The sequence below is a fragment of the Lupinus angustifolius genome, chromosome LG06, assembly GCF_001865875.1.
Source record: "Lupinus angustifolius cultivar Tanjil chromosome LG06, LupAngTanjil_v1.0, whole genome shotgun sequence".
Classification (NCBI taxonomy): Eukaryota; Viridiplantae; Streptophyta; class Magnoliopsida; order Fabales; family Fabaceae; genus Lupinus; species Lupinus angustifolius.
Genome location: NC_032014.1, coordinates 31,721,608 through 31,739,754, shown reverse-complemented (window position 1 = coordinate 31,739,754; position 18,147 = coordinate 31,721,608). Strand labels below are relative to the sequence as shown.

General features: G+C 29.5%; 2 protein-coding genes across 2 annotated transcripts; both read left to right on the top strand.

Moving 5' to 3' along the window:
* LOC109351236 (DNA repair protein RadA-like) lies at window positions 2,905-11,392 on the top strand. The gene is made up of 15 exons (XM_019592634.1): window positions 2,905-3,521; window positions 4,492-4,547; window positions 5,086-5,144; window positions 5,258-5,326; window positions 6,024-6,104; window positions 6,323-6,430; window positions 6,877-6,939; window positions 7,284-7,364; window positions 7,951-8,016; window positions 8,495-8,650; window positions 9,081-9,170; window positions 9,378-9,416; window positions 10,306-10,388; window positions 10,595-10,667; window positions 11,114-11,392. Exons 1-15 carry the CDS (start codon window positions 3,001-3,003, stop codon window positions 11,282-11,284), a joined length of 1,716 nt encoding a protein of 571 aa, XP_019448179.1. The 5' UTR covers window positions 2,905-3,000; the 3' UTR covers window positions 11,285-11,392.
* On the top strand, window positions 15,452-17,207 carry LOC109350615 (profilin-like). The gene is made up of 3 exons (XM_019591840.1): window positions 15,452-15,579; window positions 15,836-15,973; window positions 17,073-17,207. Exons 1-3 carry the CDS (start codon window positions 15,457-15,459, stop codon window positions 17,205-17,207), a joined length of 396 nt encoding a protein of 131 aa, XP_019447385.1. The 5' UTR covers window positions 15,452-15,456.

The following is an 18,147-nucleotide window of genomic DNA, read 5'->3' as shown; positions in this document are numbered from 1 at the left end:
TCATGGTCTAAGTCCAAATAATAACCTCAATAGTGATAAAGATTTTAAGTCATTATTAACACATCATGAATGATAAGTATTTGTGTCAATACTTTCTTCTTTCTACCTATTGGAGAAAGACCGTATCATGGGAAACAAAAAATGATTACATTTCATGTACTATAGGACACATTTAATAGAAGAAAATAAACTCATCTCAAGTGTAATTTATACTGAACCTCTCTTGTTTAAAAGCTATAATTTTTTATAATGTTCTCCGGGGAGGTAAATATAATGGTCATTGAATCTCAGAGATGAATGTAATATTCTATTTCAATAATACATATGTTGAGTATAACTAAAAAAGGCTCATGAGGTATCATTGTTAATTTTCTCATGCATTTTATATAAAAATAGTTGAATACATATATTCGTAAATGAAATTAAAATAATTCTTTGATATAAGTTAAGTAATAACTCGTATAAAAGTCACCCTCTAATTATTTTATCTTGCGGTCTATGAGTATCTCTATTCCAGAATATTATTTATATTTTTATTTGAGTTTTATACAATTTTTTATAATTTAATATACATCTCCATAAATTAAAAATAATATATATTTTTTTCTATAATAACAAACATTATTTTTATTCTTACCTGGGTCATACAACTTATATCGCAACGTACCCCACTACTTCTTTATCCTTCTTTTTTCTATGGGGTCTACATATTCTAATAAGAATGAATACAAGAATATTCTTAACAATTAAGAATATCACAACACTAAATAATAGAAGAACATTCTTATTTCAATAAGATTGTGATAAAAATCAATGGATGGAGATACTCTAAGTCTCTTAATTTTTTCTTCTTAGAAAAATTGGTTGAGACTTTTTCCCTTACAAAAAAAAAGTAAAAGTTGTATACAAATATGTTCTAACTCCACGATATGAAGAAATGATGTGAACTTAATAAGCCTCAGGATAAAACAGAGCTTTATGTCTATTTGCTATTTGTGTGATGTGTATTATTTTTAATCTGGGTAAATAGAAATCTCTCTGGTTCAAGGTAGGGTACTTGTTTGAAAAATATTTATCTTTTAGGTATGTTAAATTTGAAGGGATATAGTTAAAACAACCATGAAACTGAGGAGTGACTTCAACTTATGGTTAGGAGATGGTGATTATCTTGTTTGATATTATAGTTGTTCACGATTGGGTAAGCTTTGCTATATGATGGATTTTGTTAACATTTCTGACACTCAATTGTTGTGAATGATTTATGGAATGATCTTTCATGGGACTTTAGTATGGTGTACACCTTACTTCCTAACCAAGTGAAGGACTTTATTCTTATTATTCTTGTGTCGACATGCATCTTCCCATAATTCTGGCGGTTGGTTTTGGGTTGAAAATGCCTCAGGGTGTTACACAACTAATTTAGGCTATTGATGGCTTAAAAGTAATGATGTTGTTATTTCTTATCATAACCAATGGAGGTGGTTGTGGAGAATACTAGTCCTTGAAAAAGTTAAGTTTATTCTCTAGCTTTTTGTTCATAATTCTTTGTAAATTATACTTGGGACATTTCTTATGTCTCACAAGATTTCGGGGATTGGTGTGTTATTGATATAATGTAGAATTTTGCAAGCATCCAATGGTGTTGTCCAAAAGTTGGAAGGGTAAAGCTTAGGTGTAGTATGCAAGATCAAACGATTGAAGGAGGTGACATTATCCGCAATCATGGCGACCTTTGATTATTTGGATTCATTGGAAATGGATCTTCTATTCTATATGAGCTTCTAGCCATTAGACATAGTCTTGAGTTGGCTTGGAAGTTGGATCATCAACAAATTACTTTGGAGAATGACTGCCTTGATGTAATTCATATCATTTCCAATAAGGTACAGATTCACTTAGATCATATTTCTCGAGTATTTCATAACATCTGTGAATTGCTTAGAAAGAGAAATATGTTGACGAATTAAATATATAAACATAGTTTGAATCTTCATGCGAACTTTAGAATATGGAACTCTCTAGTCAAAAAAATGTTGTCCATCATGCAAATGAAACTTTCTCCTATACTTTAGTTTCATTTTTGTTCTTTTATTTAGGATGTACCAAAAAAAATGGGTTGTTAGTTTGCCTTTCAATTTCAACCTTTATCCGTTTGGCATTAAACTTTTTACTAATACATGTTAATATATTTACATTTATATTATTTATTTCACGTTTTAATAAAATTGTAATAAGAGGAAAACTAAAAAAATAATATTCAAAACAATGTAAAATTTTATAGAAATACCACATTTTTGAAAGAAACAAAAATGTGACTTACAATATCAACATGAATATTATTATATAATATAATTTAAACTTTATCGAGATCTTTATGATTTAATATGTTAATTATATGTGAAATTTAAACTTATACCTTACATTCCCTTTTATCTACATTATATAAGACACAATTTATAAAATTCTAATGATCTTTTAATAAGACACTTCACAATTTTATCAAATATTTTTTTTCTTATTACATCCGAGACTATCAACTAAAATACCATATTGTTCAATAAAGATAAAATTATATTTTAAATAAATATTTTTATTGAGTTAGCCCCCATATAGTATATGATTTTGTTTGGCTACAAAAAACCGGATAGAGGAGGACCCAAACTTGTCAAAAATCATGTTTGGTATAATTGAAAAAACTCATCCAAAAATAAACACCCAATTACACGGTCAAGAGAATATTTATTATTCTATAAGTTGTGTTACAGTATCTATCATGAATATATAATTAATTGAACATATATATAATTAAAAAATTAATAATTAATTATATGACCAATTTTGATGATACATTTTTCGATACGACACGTAGTAGTGTACCCCTCGATGGCTAGTACCTAATAGTCTAAGATGGATTCAATTGTAGTTTACACATTTCAAATAAAACCCTCCTCCTTCCCCATAAACCCTAATAACCCCATTGTATGAAATAACATCAAAATCATGAGATTCCTTAGAACAATCTTCACCCACCACAAGCACCACTACCATCTCTTAAACCCCAAATCCATTTCTTCATCTCCCATTTCCCTTCACCCACAACAAACTCCACAAACTCAACCCAATGACACTAACAACACCACAACAACAAGTAGTAGTAGTGATAGTAGCAATAGTTGGAGCAATTACACCAATGTAATAGAAACCTCACTGAAGGGTACAACTGGAAGAAACCCAATTGGGGGAACAAAGAAAAAAGATAAAGTTCAATGGGTATGCTCTGACTGTGGATTTTCAACTGCGAAATGGTGGGGCACGTGCCCCTCGTGTGAGGTAACTGGCACAATGAAGGAATTTCATGAAGCTAAATCAAGTGATGGTGCTGATAACAAAGTCAAGGGTGGGTTGGTCATTTCTGAAGATGCTGTAGGGTTGTGGCTTCCACATAAAGCAAATCAATTGTTTCCTGTGAAATTGGAGGAGGTTAACCGTGGATTTAATCATCAACATTGGAGAATTCCTTTGTAAGTTAGTTCCTTTTTTTATTTTCTATCTTGTGTAGTTGGATTATGTAAATTCTATATCATTCAGGGCATTGTCGATGAATGATTTATGACAGAGTATTATGATGTTGTTCAATCCATGTAGCAAACCCGACCGAGTAGGATTACGGGTTGGTTGTCATATTTCATTTAGGGCATGCTTGCTTAAGTTTAAAAGGAGTGTTTTTTGAAATATTAAAAAAAAACTAACGGATTTTGGTTGGTATGGAGGTGTCTGAATGAGGTTAGATAGAGCTAATTTCGGCCTTATTAGAACAACAAAGATAGATCATGTAAATACTTTATAACCTTCCTGTATAAGTTTTTTTTACCTTGTTTAATAGGCTTACCGGAGAGGCTGATGAAAATAAGATCTTCTTAGCTTATTTCGGAACTGGTTATTGAATGAACACTTAACATAATTACATTGTTTACTCAAATACACCCTTTATGTAATTCAAAAGCCATGTTGCTTTCGGCTACAATTATAAAATTTGTTGTTTAACATTCTGACATTATGTCCTATTTCGTAGGAGCCTTTTTAAGAAGCTGAAATTTCAGCTTTCCAGAAAAGCTGAGCTTTCAGCTTTTTTTAATCTTCTGCTTTTAAATAAAAGTCATACTAAACAAATGGGACCTTAGTCATTGCTGTTGAGAACTTGCAAATATTTATGAATGGTTTGCTTTGAGGAAATCAAACAAATGGGACCTGAAATCAAAGCAAACTGCATAAATATTAACATATGATTCAACGCTTTGGAGCACGCTTTTGATAACCATGGGTTTACTTGAATTTTGAGAACTTGCAAAATATTTATGAATGGTTTGCTTTGAGGAAAACTTGTCTTCTTCATAAGTATGTTAAGAGGATGGACATCTGCGCTTCTAGTCCCCCACAGAAAATGGTGTGTTTTATGCAAGTATTATATTGTGCAGTTTGCTTTGATTTCAGGTCTGGTTCTTTTGGAAATGAAGTTTCTACAGTGCTTGGTGGTGGTATTGTACCAGGTTCATTCCAATTTACTTGTGTGCGTTGATAAGACATTTATTGTTTAGACTATAGTAATTTTGTCATGTTTGTCTGGGGTGTGATGGATTTGTGTCGTCATATAAATTTAGGATTTTTAACATTGTGGACTTTTGGTCTCTCTCTGTATCTCTTTATAAATAAATTGGAATTATACATTATCTGGTTAAAATTGTATTAACATGCCATTCTCATTTTCATCAAGTTTATTTCATCTGCTATGACTCTGGAAATTAATTACTGCTTTAATATTAGGAAGGTTCATGCTTTTGGACAGTTTCTTGGCCTTAACCACACTTGTTTGTTTTATGGGTGGGAATTGTGATGCCTTCAAAAGAGTTTCTGTTCTTTTATCCTCTCTTTGGCCTTGATATTTGAATTATAATAAGAATGCTTATACCCGTCTGTCTTAGAACTTATAATTATAATATCTTCCGTAACTCAACTTTTCTTGATGCTTTAGCACAAAGTGAATTTGATTATTAATGACTAACTTTATCTATAATTTTGGTTATAAAGGCTCTTTGACTTTGATTGGCGGCGATCCTGGTGTTGGTAAGAGTACTCTAGTATTGCAGGTATTGATTATTCGTGGATGGTAAAACTGCATTAAAAGTCAGATAGTCAACTGTTTTTATGGGCTTGTCAACTGCCATTAATGTTTGGTTTATTTGCGATGTTGAGTTCGAAGATTGCGGCATTGATAGCAGGACACACTGATGGTGCAACTTCTCCAGTAGTATATGTCTCTGGTGAAGAGGTTTGCTCTTATTGGGACCCTTAATGGTTTTAAATTATGCTTAATTGTCAATAAGCTCATTATCACATGCATGCTTTAATATAGTAATTGGAGTTTTTCAAATTTGTTTTATATACTTGAAGTAAATAAAATCTCCAGAGAGCATGCATAGTTTGTGTCATGGGATTCATATTAAACCTATGCAGCACATTATATTTCTTTTATGCCATCAGAGTATTTACAATTTGCATTGATAACTCCTGTATAATCTAGAGTCAATATTACAAATTAATGTTTGGTGTGTAGATGGTTTAGATAGAGAGTTCTGAACACAACCTATGCAAGACAAGGGCCTATGGAAAAGGAGGGGCACATCACATAAACCTCAATATACTCGTATTCTTAGATGAAATCCTTATGCTTTAAAAGATATAAAATTAAAGACTGCAAAATAATGTTTTTAAAAATGGAAAATATTGGTCATTGATACTATCTACAGAAAATTACTGGTTTAGCTTATTTTAATATTTTTTTTAATCTAATCTCCTGGCATGCTAGGTCTCAGTATATTTTTTTATTGTAGACAGAAGTAATCTTTGATTTCTCTACTGTTGAAGGTCAATAGTCGACACTGTAGTTTAGCAATTGATCTACAACAGTTCATTGGGGGCTATGACTCTTTTATTTATATTTGCATTTGTTCACGTTTTTGTCACAGAGCCTTGAGCAAATTGGTAACAGAGCAGATCGCCTTGGGATTAAATCAGATATTTATTTATATTCAAGTACTGATATTGAGGTACATTGTCTTGGATTATGCTGATCAGTTTTTCTGATAGCATTGTTCTTGCTTTATTACTTACTTTTATCCATTATCTTGTATGATGAAGTTATTGTCTCTACACTAGCAAGATTTTTTTCATATAAAATGTTATCTTTAACTGGCTATTGTGGGGCCTGTATGATGAAGTACAAATAATTGTATTCATTTTTATTTTGCTTTCTTCATGGTGCCAGGATATATTGAAGAAAGCTCAAGTTGTCTCCCCTCGTGCTCTAGTTGTTGATTCAATACAAACTGTTTATTTGAAAGGAATATTAGGAAGTGCTGGAGGGATTACACAGGTAGTAATCTACCATATTTAATTTCCCCGATGAGAGTTTAATTTTATCTTGGTGTTTTTTAATTGGTGTGTGCTATGTTCATCAGTTAGGATTTCTTTAATTGATATGTCAGTGTCTCAGACATAGTTTGGAAGTTTTTTTAGTATTTAATTGACATCTACCTTTTCTTTTTACATATTTACTTCATCTTCCTAGAATTGATCATAGCCAAATGAAGTTTTTCTGAAAAAGAGTAAAACTCATGATGTTGTGGTAGTTTTCTGAAGTAATTAATTAGTTAATTTGGCCACATGAAGAATGGTTTACTTTCTCCTGTGTCTTGTCACGCCTTATTTTTTTAATCTGCTCATCTACCAAAAGCTGCAAAGTGCTTGAACTATACTTTTTTTGTCAGTGAAGTTAAATGCTGGTATCATGGTATATGACTTTTTATAGGTGTATGACAGGTGAAGGAATGTACCTCGGCTTTGATGCGATTTGCAAAAACAACTAACATCCCAGTTTTTTTGGTGAGTGTACCTATATCAGTATTTCTATCAATTTTGAGTCTACTTAAATAATATCGTGTTTTGCACCATATATGCTTTTTTAAAGGAAGACAATACTGCATATTTCCATTTTTTCCTATTTGTGGTTTAATCAGTCAACAGTTATTTGCATATGCAGTTCTGGTAAAAGTGAAAATGCTTTTACAGTTTCTGTGTCAGCCTAAAAGATCAGGGTCATATGACCAGTGTTGCTTGCATGTTTTTTGTCCATAATTTATCTCTGGCCATGTTTTTCAAATTGGCCTTTGATTTCTTGACCTTCGTGATAAGTGTTTTGATTTCTTTTTTTCCCTTACATATTTCAGATAGGACATGTGACAAAATCTGGAGACATAGCAGGACCACGTGTGTTGGAGCATATCGTTGATGTTGTTTTGTATATGGAAGTTGGTACCTTGTTACATTGTTGTTTCATTAGATAGTTGGTAAAGCTGATTTGTGGCTATCATTACAGTTTCAATTACTTGGCATGAAATCTTATTTTGGGCTTCTTTTACCATTTTTGGATGATTAATATTGCTCTTACATCGCTTAAGCCTTCATCTAGCATGTTTCTGGATATAATGTCCTGTAACTATTTTGCTTTTAAAGCTTTATTATTTATTGGCTTGGCAAGATAATAAGAATTTGACTACAGGTGTTTATTTTCAGTTTTACATTCTGCTAAATCACCAAAGAGATTTTGGAAAGACATTGGGTGAAAGATCTCATGGTGACATGTTGTGGACCTGATGTTTATTGCAAATTCTACCTTATTTTCTGGAAGCAACAATTTATGTTAACTGGGACTACGAAGAAACATAGTAGTATATTGCACGATACCAAAATTTTTTTGTAATTTTTTTAATTCTGCCTTCCACAATTTAGGTGTCGCTCTTTGCATTTTTGTGCATGTTAATTCTAGTTGGATTGTTGAAATAAACAGATTTTATTACAATTTTCTCCATTCTAATTGCTCATATTCATGCTCAGGGTGAAAAGTGCTCTTCCTATCGCATGCTTCGTGCTGTGAAAAATCGATTCGGATCCGCTGATGAGGTATTCCATGACTATCACTTTCAAGATCTACTGTTTATTCATTGGTTGTAACTACTGTGTTTATACTCTTAATAACAGTGTGTACCTATCTTAATTATTTGGCCTATGTTCATTGGTAGTAGCCTGGGTTTATTGCTCTTTTCTTTTGGCCTATGTCTGTTAATTTTTAAAATTGGATCTATGTACCTACACATGCTTATCTTGATTATTTGGCATTTAGTTTGAATCATTGTAGTACAGAGACATGAAGATGTGTCATATGATCTGCTGTATGAAGGACTGAAACTTTAACTATATAACTCTACTGTAAAGGATTTTACGTGTCAAGATTTATCAATTTAACTAAATAGAGAAGTGGCTTCTTTGTCTGTTATCATGTCATTTTCTCATGTTATTTGGGATTCTCTTTCCCCCCTCTATAATTAGGAACTTCGAAAATTCATGTTTGATCTTTGTTGTCTTTGATTTATATGACCAGCTCGGAGTTTTTGAGATGTCACAATCAGGACTCCAGTCTGTTTCAAATGCCAGTGAAATATTCCTCAGTGAGCCATGCTCTGATTCACAATTTTTAGCTGGACTAGCTATTACTGTAATAATGGATGGTTCAAGAACTTTTGTGATTGAAATTCAGGTAATTTTTTATGTACTTTCTTTGTATAAAAAAACTTTTAAGTTCCCATTATGGATTATCTTACACATTCAACAATTCTTTTGAGAATGTCACTGCCATCACGTTCGTCATTAATTGTGGAAATATGCAAGCAATTGTAACAAACTATGATTGGCGCCTAACAAACTATGACCGGTGCCTAACAAACTATGACCGGCGCCTGGTTACAAATACACTAACAGAAGTTTCTAGATTTTGGATGGAGAATAATACACGGTGATGAGGTCTTTCAATAATCATTACGTATCACCAGGACTGATGAACACCTTCAGATGTTATGATGTTCAAATACACCCCAATTTTCATTACTGTGTCCCCTGTGCTCATATTTTCCCTTTACTAGAATCCTTTAAAGGAAATTACTCAGTAGTTTTTCGCATTTACTTTGCAGGCACTGTGCCTTTCAAATTGCCCTGTGCCAGTTTCATCTTCAGGGCTAATTAATGGGATCCCAGCAAGTAGAGCTAATATGGTTAAATGTGTAAGTAATGTTTGATGTTTTTTAATAATTGTATGCTTGATTTCGTTCCATATGAAATGGTCAACTTTCTTTTCCTTTTATCTTAATGAGAAATTAATGAAAAGGGATGCTAGATGGGAGATATTGATTTTTTTTTTTAAATTTTGTTGCCTGCTCTGAAATTTGCTAAGTTGTGCATTGATTATCACACTATTCCTTGAACTTTAGGTCCTTGTTAAACAAGCTGGTCTTCAACTCCAAGAAAATGTAAGTTGATTTATAAATGTGATATATCCTTTCAACCTTTTTTCTGTTCTCGTTATGTACTGCATATTTCCACCTGTTCTGTTATCACAATACAAATATCCTTTCAATATTGATATTTTCTGTTATATCTACAATCCCACTTTGTTCGTACCTTCCAGTTCATCCAGAAATCTTCAAATTGAATTCTTTATTTTGTCCTAAAACCAAACTGCACTGAAGGATAGATTTACCTAAGAAATAAGGAATTGGGATGGGTGTTTCTTGGGTTTGCTCTTGCAATATGCTGCTGCCACTATGGCATAGTGGAACACCCTCAAAATATCATTTGAGTTGAAGAGCCATGGAAGAATAGTTTCAACCGCAACACAAGGCTTGGAAAAATGAATGTGAGTGATAAGCAAGGGCTTGGAAGAGGTTGTTTTTCAATTGGTTTGGTCGAATAATCTCATGATTGAATAGAATAAAAAGCCTAGCAAAAGGGTGTTGTTTTAACCATCCTTTTTTTAATGGAACTTAATATCCTTTCTCATACTTTTTTGTTGAGAGGTGATGAGTGTGATCCACATCTTTGCTTTAAGAATTTGAAATTGCAGTAATGTTGATAATTTCAGAGAAGTTGAAATTTATGAGATTGGTACAGACCACAACAAACGAGATTCACTTCTGGCTTGTCACTCTGTTATATATAGGCTCATCTGGAATTTTCGTGCAAAAATTTGTGTGAATTCTCTGGTCTTCCAATTCTGAAACAGTTGGCCATCACTTCATTATTTTACTCGATATTAAGTCCATGTGTTTATGCTTATAAGTTTACCGTTGGGTATGTTATTGTTTTCGATATTTGTTTTGATCCTTATATTTCATTTCTTCTCCCGACTCTGTACAACAGGCTGTATTTTTAAATGTTGTTAGTGGATTGATAGTGGAAGAGACTGCTGGAGATCTTGCAATAGCAGCCGCAATTTGCAGCAGGTTCATGTTCTAACTTATTCGAAATGATATTCAATCTTGTTGATCTATCAATGCCTAATGTAACATGAGGATTTAGGAGGGTGATGTTGACAACTTCATGCTCCTTGTTTGGAGAAATATTCCTCACAACCAATTTTACGAAGTTAACCAGGCGTTACAATTATGCTTTCTTTTCCTTCTACATTTTAACTTTTTCTTGTTCCCAGTTTTTTAGAGTTCCCTATTCCGAAGGGCATTGCATTCATTGGTGAAATTGGCCTTGGTGGAGAGCTTCGCATGGTGAGCATTTTCTTTTTAATGTTAATGTTGCTACTAATGGCCTATTTTTTTTATAATACATACAGTTTTGCATGTTATTTCTAGTAATGAAAACATTTGCAAAAAAAAGTAATTTACAACAATACTTTTCGTCATCGACTCCACATACTGAGATTCAAGACTCGGTTGTTGTTATAAAACAACACTTTTTGTCATATGTTTTCTAAGAACTGCACATTGATTTGAGGCCCTATCCATTAGTAGTATTCAAAAGAAATCTATTATAGACACTAATATAATTAGATCTGCTCTTCATAGACAAACTTGGGGTTTACGATCCCAGTTAAGATCGGTTTAGAATCACGGGATCCTATCAACCGAGTCAAATTTTAATGAATTGTCTGTTCTATACATGTCATTATTTAATGAAGCCCTTAGCCTGGTACTTAGTTTATTTGATGATGCAGGTTCCTAGAATTGAGAAAAGGGTATACACAGTGGCTAAGCTGGGTTACACAATGTGTATTGTACCAAAGCAAGCAGAAAAAGTTTTAGAAGCAGAAAGTCTAGGAAAGACAAAAGTTGTAGGATGCAATAATCTGAAAGAGGTTATTAATGTTGTATTCCGTAAGAGATAATGAAAAAGGAGACAGTGCCAATGTTGTGCTGATTTTTCTTATATTATTCTTTGTTTCTAAGATGTAAAATTCAACTAGTGGTTAATATATCTTGATATTATGTACTAATTATGTCTTATTCACTGTGCTAAATTTGATTTTGTGTAGTGTCCTTTTTCTAATGGTATCGTCTTATCTGCTTTAAATTTGTTGAAGTAGCTTGAGTAACCACATCTTCAGAATTTAAGACATCACAATGTAAGAATTTTTTTATACCCACTTTACTTTTATAAAATTTGGTGGGTCGATTTGATTCTTGAAAAAATAAAAATTTAAAGTAATATTCAAAAGTTATGGATGAAGGTCAAAATAGTTCTTATCTCGGTATAGTAAAACACTAAAAAAAATGTTATTTTGACTCACGTTTTATATATATATTTTCCATTTTTTAAAGATCAATTTGGTATGCATGAAAAATTTGAGGCACCAAAATGGGTATTTGTTCTTTTTTATAGTCATTATCATTTATCATTCTTATATAATTATCATTCATTTATATATTAACGGTGTATGAGTTTTATATGTTTCACTGCATCTCCATTTATTTTTAATCATAATTGACTTTAAAAAAGTAACTGAATGTGGATGACGTAGTGAAAGTGTATAAATTTTTGCATTAATAATACATAGATATTATATTTTATAATTATAACTAATATAAACACATAAATGATGTACTAACTTGATTGGGTATAAAATTTGATATTATCTCTAACTCTATATTGCAATATATATGTAAGCATGTATTATTAAGAGGTTTGATTATATTTGATATAAATATTTAAATACTCTATATTTGTATTCAAGTTATTTATGAACAAATTAATTGACTTGAAAATAATTTTATTAGTAATTTAAAATACTGGGCAATATAAATAGTTAAATACTAGAAAATATTACTTTAGACATCATATTGTGAAGTTTTGATAAATAATATTCATATTCCTTTCCCACAAAAAACTATTAGGAAGCAAAGCTGATTCCAAATACCAATATTTTACTTTTCTTTCCATATACACTTAGCCTATCTAAAAAGGAAACAAAATCATAGGATTTTACACAAAGTTCTTTCTTTGAAAAACCTTTAAAAGAATGAAATGTAAAAAAATATACTTGAATATTTTGTAACATTACCATTGAAGTTATCTTTCAAAATATTAAAAACAAAATAATAAGATAATATAATATAAAATTTAGACATATTAACAATCACATGAAGCATAACATGAAAGGGATTAAAACCCGAAATAAATTAGCTCGTACAAAAAAAAATAAAACCATAAATTTATTAAAATTCATATAAGTAGTGTTGAAGTTTGTTGATATTTTCTAACAAAAATAAGAGATAAAACCCTAAAAAAAATGGATGATTGTCATGCTAGAACGTGGGAGAAGATTTAGTGGATAATAATAACTATAGTATCAATATTTAGCAACAAAAGCAATAAATTAGACCCAAAAAAATCTCAGCCTTTACAATAAATCTTGAATTGTATTGAACAGTATTAATATACATTATAAGTATAGCTATTAGATAGATACCTTCAAATCATGTTAAAATTTTAATATCTTACCTTATATTTATATACCATAATTTGTGTATATTTAAATTGAAATAATAAACAATTTTATCATTTTCATTAAAAAATAAATATATTTCTATATTATAAATAATTTATTTGATTAATTTATTTTTATTTTTTTCCAACTACCCATATTTTATAGGAATAAAGATCTTTTATCACTCAATTTTTTGTATCATCAAGGGTGTCTTATCATATTTTTATGTAAAAAACTAATATATTTTGGGTGCGTGGTTGTCTCTCTCAACAAATGTCGCTCACACGAATCAAATCTTTCACCATTTAGTTATCCTAGAGATCTAGCAAGACCCTCTATAAGTCTATTTGTCATCAATTAGAAATAATTAATTGGTAAAAAGGTAAATTTACTCCTTTAAAAAATTAAGTTATCTAACTTTTCTAAATGTCATATATCTGTTTTTCATTGACAGAAAATTAGATATAATATGGAATATTTATAGCCTATGTCGCACATCACAAGGCAACTATCAATGCATATTCTTCATTGTTTAGAAAGAATATAATATTTATATATGTTGAGTGTAAAAACTTATACATTATAAATATATTATCCATCATTCATTTATATTACTTATATTTAATAGTTATTGGATAAATTCTTTTGTAGTTTAAAAAACATGATCCACACAAGTTCAACTTTAGGTAGAACAAATATATTTGCATTCCTTGTGAGGAGGTAAATCGATTTTCTATATATTAATTGTGATACCTCATTTTTAAATCAGAATAATTTCAGAACTTATTCTTATTTTTGCCAACACTAAAAACTAGTTTAAAATAAATATCATTTTATTTTTAAATTATTAATTAATTTGAAATTTTCGGAATGCATGTGACATTCAGTAAATCAAATTTGTTGACGTATTATATTGTACCTTTTATATTTTTTAGATATTTAATATTTTTAAGTTGAAATATGTTACTTAAATTTTATTACTCAATGTATAATAATATTTTACTTGAAATACAATAAATTACTTTTGACATATTTCTTATTAATTCTTTCCAACTTACATATTTGAAAATATAAGATAATTTAGTCTCAATATACTTAGGTAGTGCATACTACATAAATAACTCGAAATAAAGAAATCAATATAAAGTAATATTCAAACGATCTAAAAATAAAGTAAATTTATCAGAGAAAATAAAAATTTAAATGAGTTGAATTTTGAGATTTCATCAGAGTTGGGATGGGCTTGATAACTATATGCTACGAGTCATATTTTATTACACTACTTTTAACTCATTTCATTATAGATAATAATAAAATAAAAGACACATATTTTTAGCAACTTTGTACAATTTAATCACTACCAACTACACTTACCCATAGTACACCTTATTTAAAGGGGAAAAAACTAAACTTCCTTTTTTTCCTTTTCATAGTACTAGAAATGAAGATAAATGTATAAATTTAGTTATAAGAATAGCACAATTATTTAGTTCAAATAAAAGAAGTATAAAAAGAGATGTATGTATCCAGATTTTGGATGATCCAAGTGGAATGAAATTGAAAACCTGTCCCATTTCATGAATGAAAAATAAAAAACAAACTCTAGTATTCCCTTAAATTACAGTATTAACCAATATATCCCATCTAACTTAATTAAATAATTGATGATTTATCTTTTTGTACTACCAAAAATATTATCCTCTTACCTTTTTTAGATAATAAATTAATCTTTTTCGGGATTCGTGGCTGCCTCTTCTAACAAATGTTGTTTTAAATAATCGAACACTTAACCTTGGGGATCCAGTGAATCTTATACCACTTAATCAACACCTCATTGATTGTTGATGATGTATCAATAACTTGAAATTATATGAAATCAATAATAAAGATTTGGCCGGGTAATTTAATTCTAAAACGTATCATACTTTATTTTGTATGGGCGATATAAAGATTTGTGTGAAGACGTTTGTATATAAAGAGAATTAATAAAAATTTGACAACATATTAAAATTGGCATAAACAATAATATCAAAAAATATAAGTAAACTTGTTTCTAAATATAATATGTTAAAGGTGATAAAATTATCTATAATATATAACCTATCAAAATTCAGGAAAATTATATTAATACAAATTCACTTATTAGAGGTAATATATTTAAATATATATAATATAATAGATAATTTTACTAGTAAATAGATTTGAATATATATATATATATATATATATATATATACAATTTAAAAGATATTCAATGGATATTTTCATTTTGATGGATATTAATTCATCTAAAAAATAAACATTTGTAAACAATGTTCCTTGTTTTCCAATTCTATTCACAATTGCATCCATTAAAATATACTCATGAATAGATTGTATAATTCAAAATATGATTGAACTTATTTGATTGGTAAATGAATTCAAATCTAAATCATCCAATCCTATAATGAAAAACATATATTAATGTATTTATATATAATAACTATATAATAGTAGTCATAGTTAATTACATGCATATAACATGACATAGACAAGGATTTAAGGTAGAAGAAATCCATTGATCAAAGTTCAAGATGTTGTTCCAAATTTGCATGGATGGTCACCTCTCCTCTAATATCGACGGCAACAGCCTCACCGCCGCCGCCTTCATTGGCCATGATGGCTCCGCCTGGGGTGAGAGCTCCAAATTCCCTAAGGTAAACAATTTCAAAATTCTCTTCCTTTCCATTACTTTCACTCACATGTACTTGGTAATATATCTATCACATCACAACTTTCAGAAAAAACTGTGTAAAGACACATATAACATATTATATTTGGAGACAAATATATTTATATTTTTTCGTACTATTATTTATGATTAAATTTTTAATATGTTGTCGGTAAAAACTACATACGTCTTCACATAAGTTTTTCTCTCGAACTTTCAAGTTTTGATATATGTGCATGCAGTTTAAGGCCGAAGAAATTGAAGCCATCATGAAAGGTTTTGATGAACCTAACATCCTTGCAACAAATGGGTTGTACCTTGGTGGCACAAAGTACAATGTCATCCAAGGAGAAAATGGAGCTGTTATCAATGCCAAGCAGGTTCTCTTCTTTTATCCTCATCATATATTAAATTATATATTTCTTTAAGTGCAAAAATTGTGGAATAAAAAACATATAGATCATGCTCCATTTGAATTCACATTAGTCCACATTTTTATGAATTGAATAGATGGTGTGAAACAACTTATTAGCACATCCTAATATCTAATTTTTGTATGCTTTCCCTAAGGGTAAAACATTCTTTGGACAACATATCTTATCTAGGTGGATACATTTTTTTTAAAGGTAAACAACAACAAAACCTTAATTAATTATATAACTTCATGTTATAATAAATAGCTGAGATTAACAATGAATCGAACTAACTCGATATTATTTAAAACTTGACTCATTATTTGGCTCGATAAATTTTGTTTATAAACTAAATGATTTGAATTTGGGCTAAAAATTGAGCACATGAATTAAACAGGTCAAAGTTTAGTGTAATACAAATATATATAGATAATTAAGATTAAAAGTTACTTAATGGTTACATAACTACTAAGAAAGTTATGTGAGTTTATCTTTTAATCTTGACAATTCAAATAAGATTCAATGATACATATTAATTGTTATAATTTCTCATATTAAAAGTTATAATAACATAAGTGATTTTGATCTTTAGTACATAAACTTCAATTGATAGCTACATTATTAATAGAAAAAAGATGTATGCGTTGAAATGATATGAATTTTTTACATTGTCACTACATTATTTACAATTCATTTTAATTATAATTAATTTTTAAATAAAATTAATACAAATGAATAATTGATGATGTACTAACTATATATAAATTTTTACATTGTCAATGAATAAATATTATATTCTTATTAATAATATTCACCATCATCCTCTACATCTATATGTATAATTTACCAATACCTGGTAGACCCTTTAAATTTATGTTTATAAATAATATAAACTTAAGGTTGTTAACCCACTCACTTTCATAAAAACTGAACTTAAGTAAAAAAATATTTGGACATTGAACTTATATTCTATTTTTTCGGTAAAGAAAAATTGTATTAAATTGTGTAGAATGATGTCCACTCAAATACTCCATTAATTTACATTGTTGCATATTAGAATGTGCAGGGTAGGAGTGGGATCAGTGTGAAGAAAACAAATAAAGCTGTTGTGATTGGTATCTTTGAGGAACCTATGGCCCCAGAAGAGTGTTCCAAGATTGTTGATAAATTGGGAGATTATTTGATTGACCAAGGCTTCTAGTCTTCTACATCTTAATCACTTTATATACTTTATGGCTACCACCTTTGTTTTTCCAGGACCTTTGCTACTACTGAACTTTATTGTTAAAATAAAATTGTGTCCGAAAAGGAACAAAATTTCTTATTTCATGCCCTGAAGTTTATTATTATTTTTAATAATAGTATTTTACTTTTTGGTGAGATGATAATAGTATTTTAAGTGAAAAATAAAAACTTTAGCAACATATATTTATCATATCTCATAAGTGAAGTGTCATATGTGATACAAATATGTATTTATGAAAAATCTTATCGAAAAGTTATAAGACTCGTAATATTGTCAAATTTAACATAAATGAGAATATTGTATTGAATGAGGAAACAATTAAATATTCAATGGTTACCAAGGACTGCGGTTAAATTTAACTTAAATGAGAATATTATATAGAAGACATTAAAGTATATTGGTGTAAGAGACTTCAACCTAAGAAGTTTGATTGTTATTCCAAATGGTAACACATATTTAAGCAAAAAGTTTTGTGAAACTCTTTGTAAAAGTCTTAGATTTCACTAAAAATAATTTGCTTTTCATATATTTAAAAATTGGTTCATATACCTTTTTTTTTAAAAGAATAGTAAAAAGATGGTACATATGTATTATTTATTATAAAAAAACCTTTTTCATGTGATAATTCTTTTTAATATCTATACTTCATTGATCTAAATTTTTTACACAACAATACATCATTCATGTATATTATTTAACAATTACTAAATGGTAGAATATTCTGACAATAAAAAAAACTGTTGCACATCAATATATATAGACTATTTCCTATGATTAATAGTACTCATTAAAAAATTTAAGGAAAAGTTGAATAGAGAAAAAAGAATCGATTTGAATTTCCAATTGATAATGCAGTCAAGATAGTGTATAATTAAAAGCCCATTAGTAAAAGCCC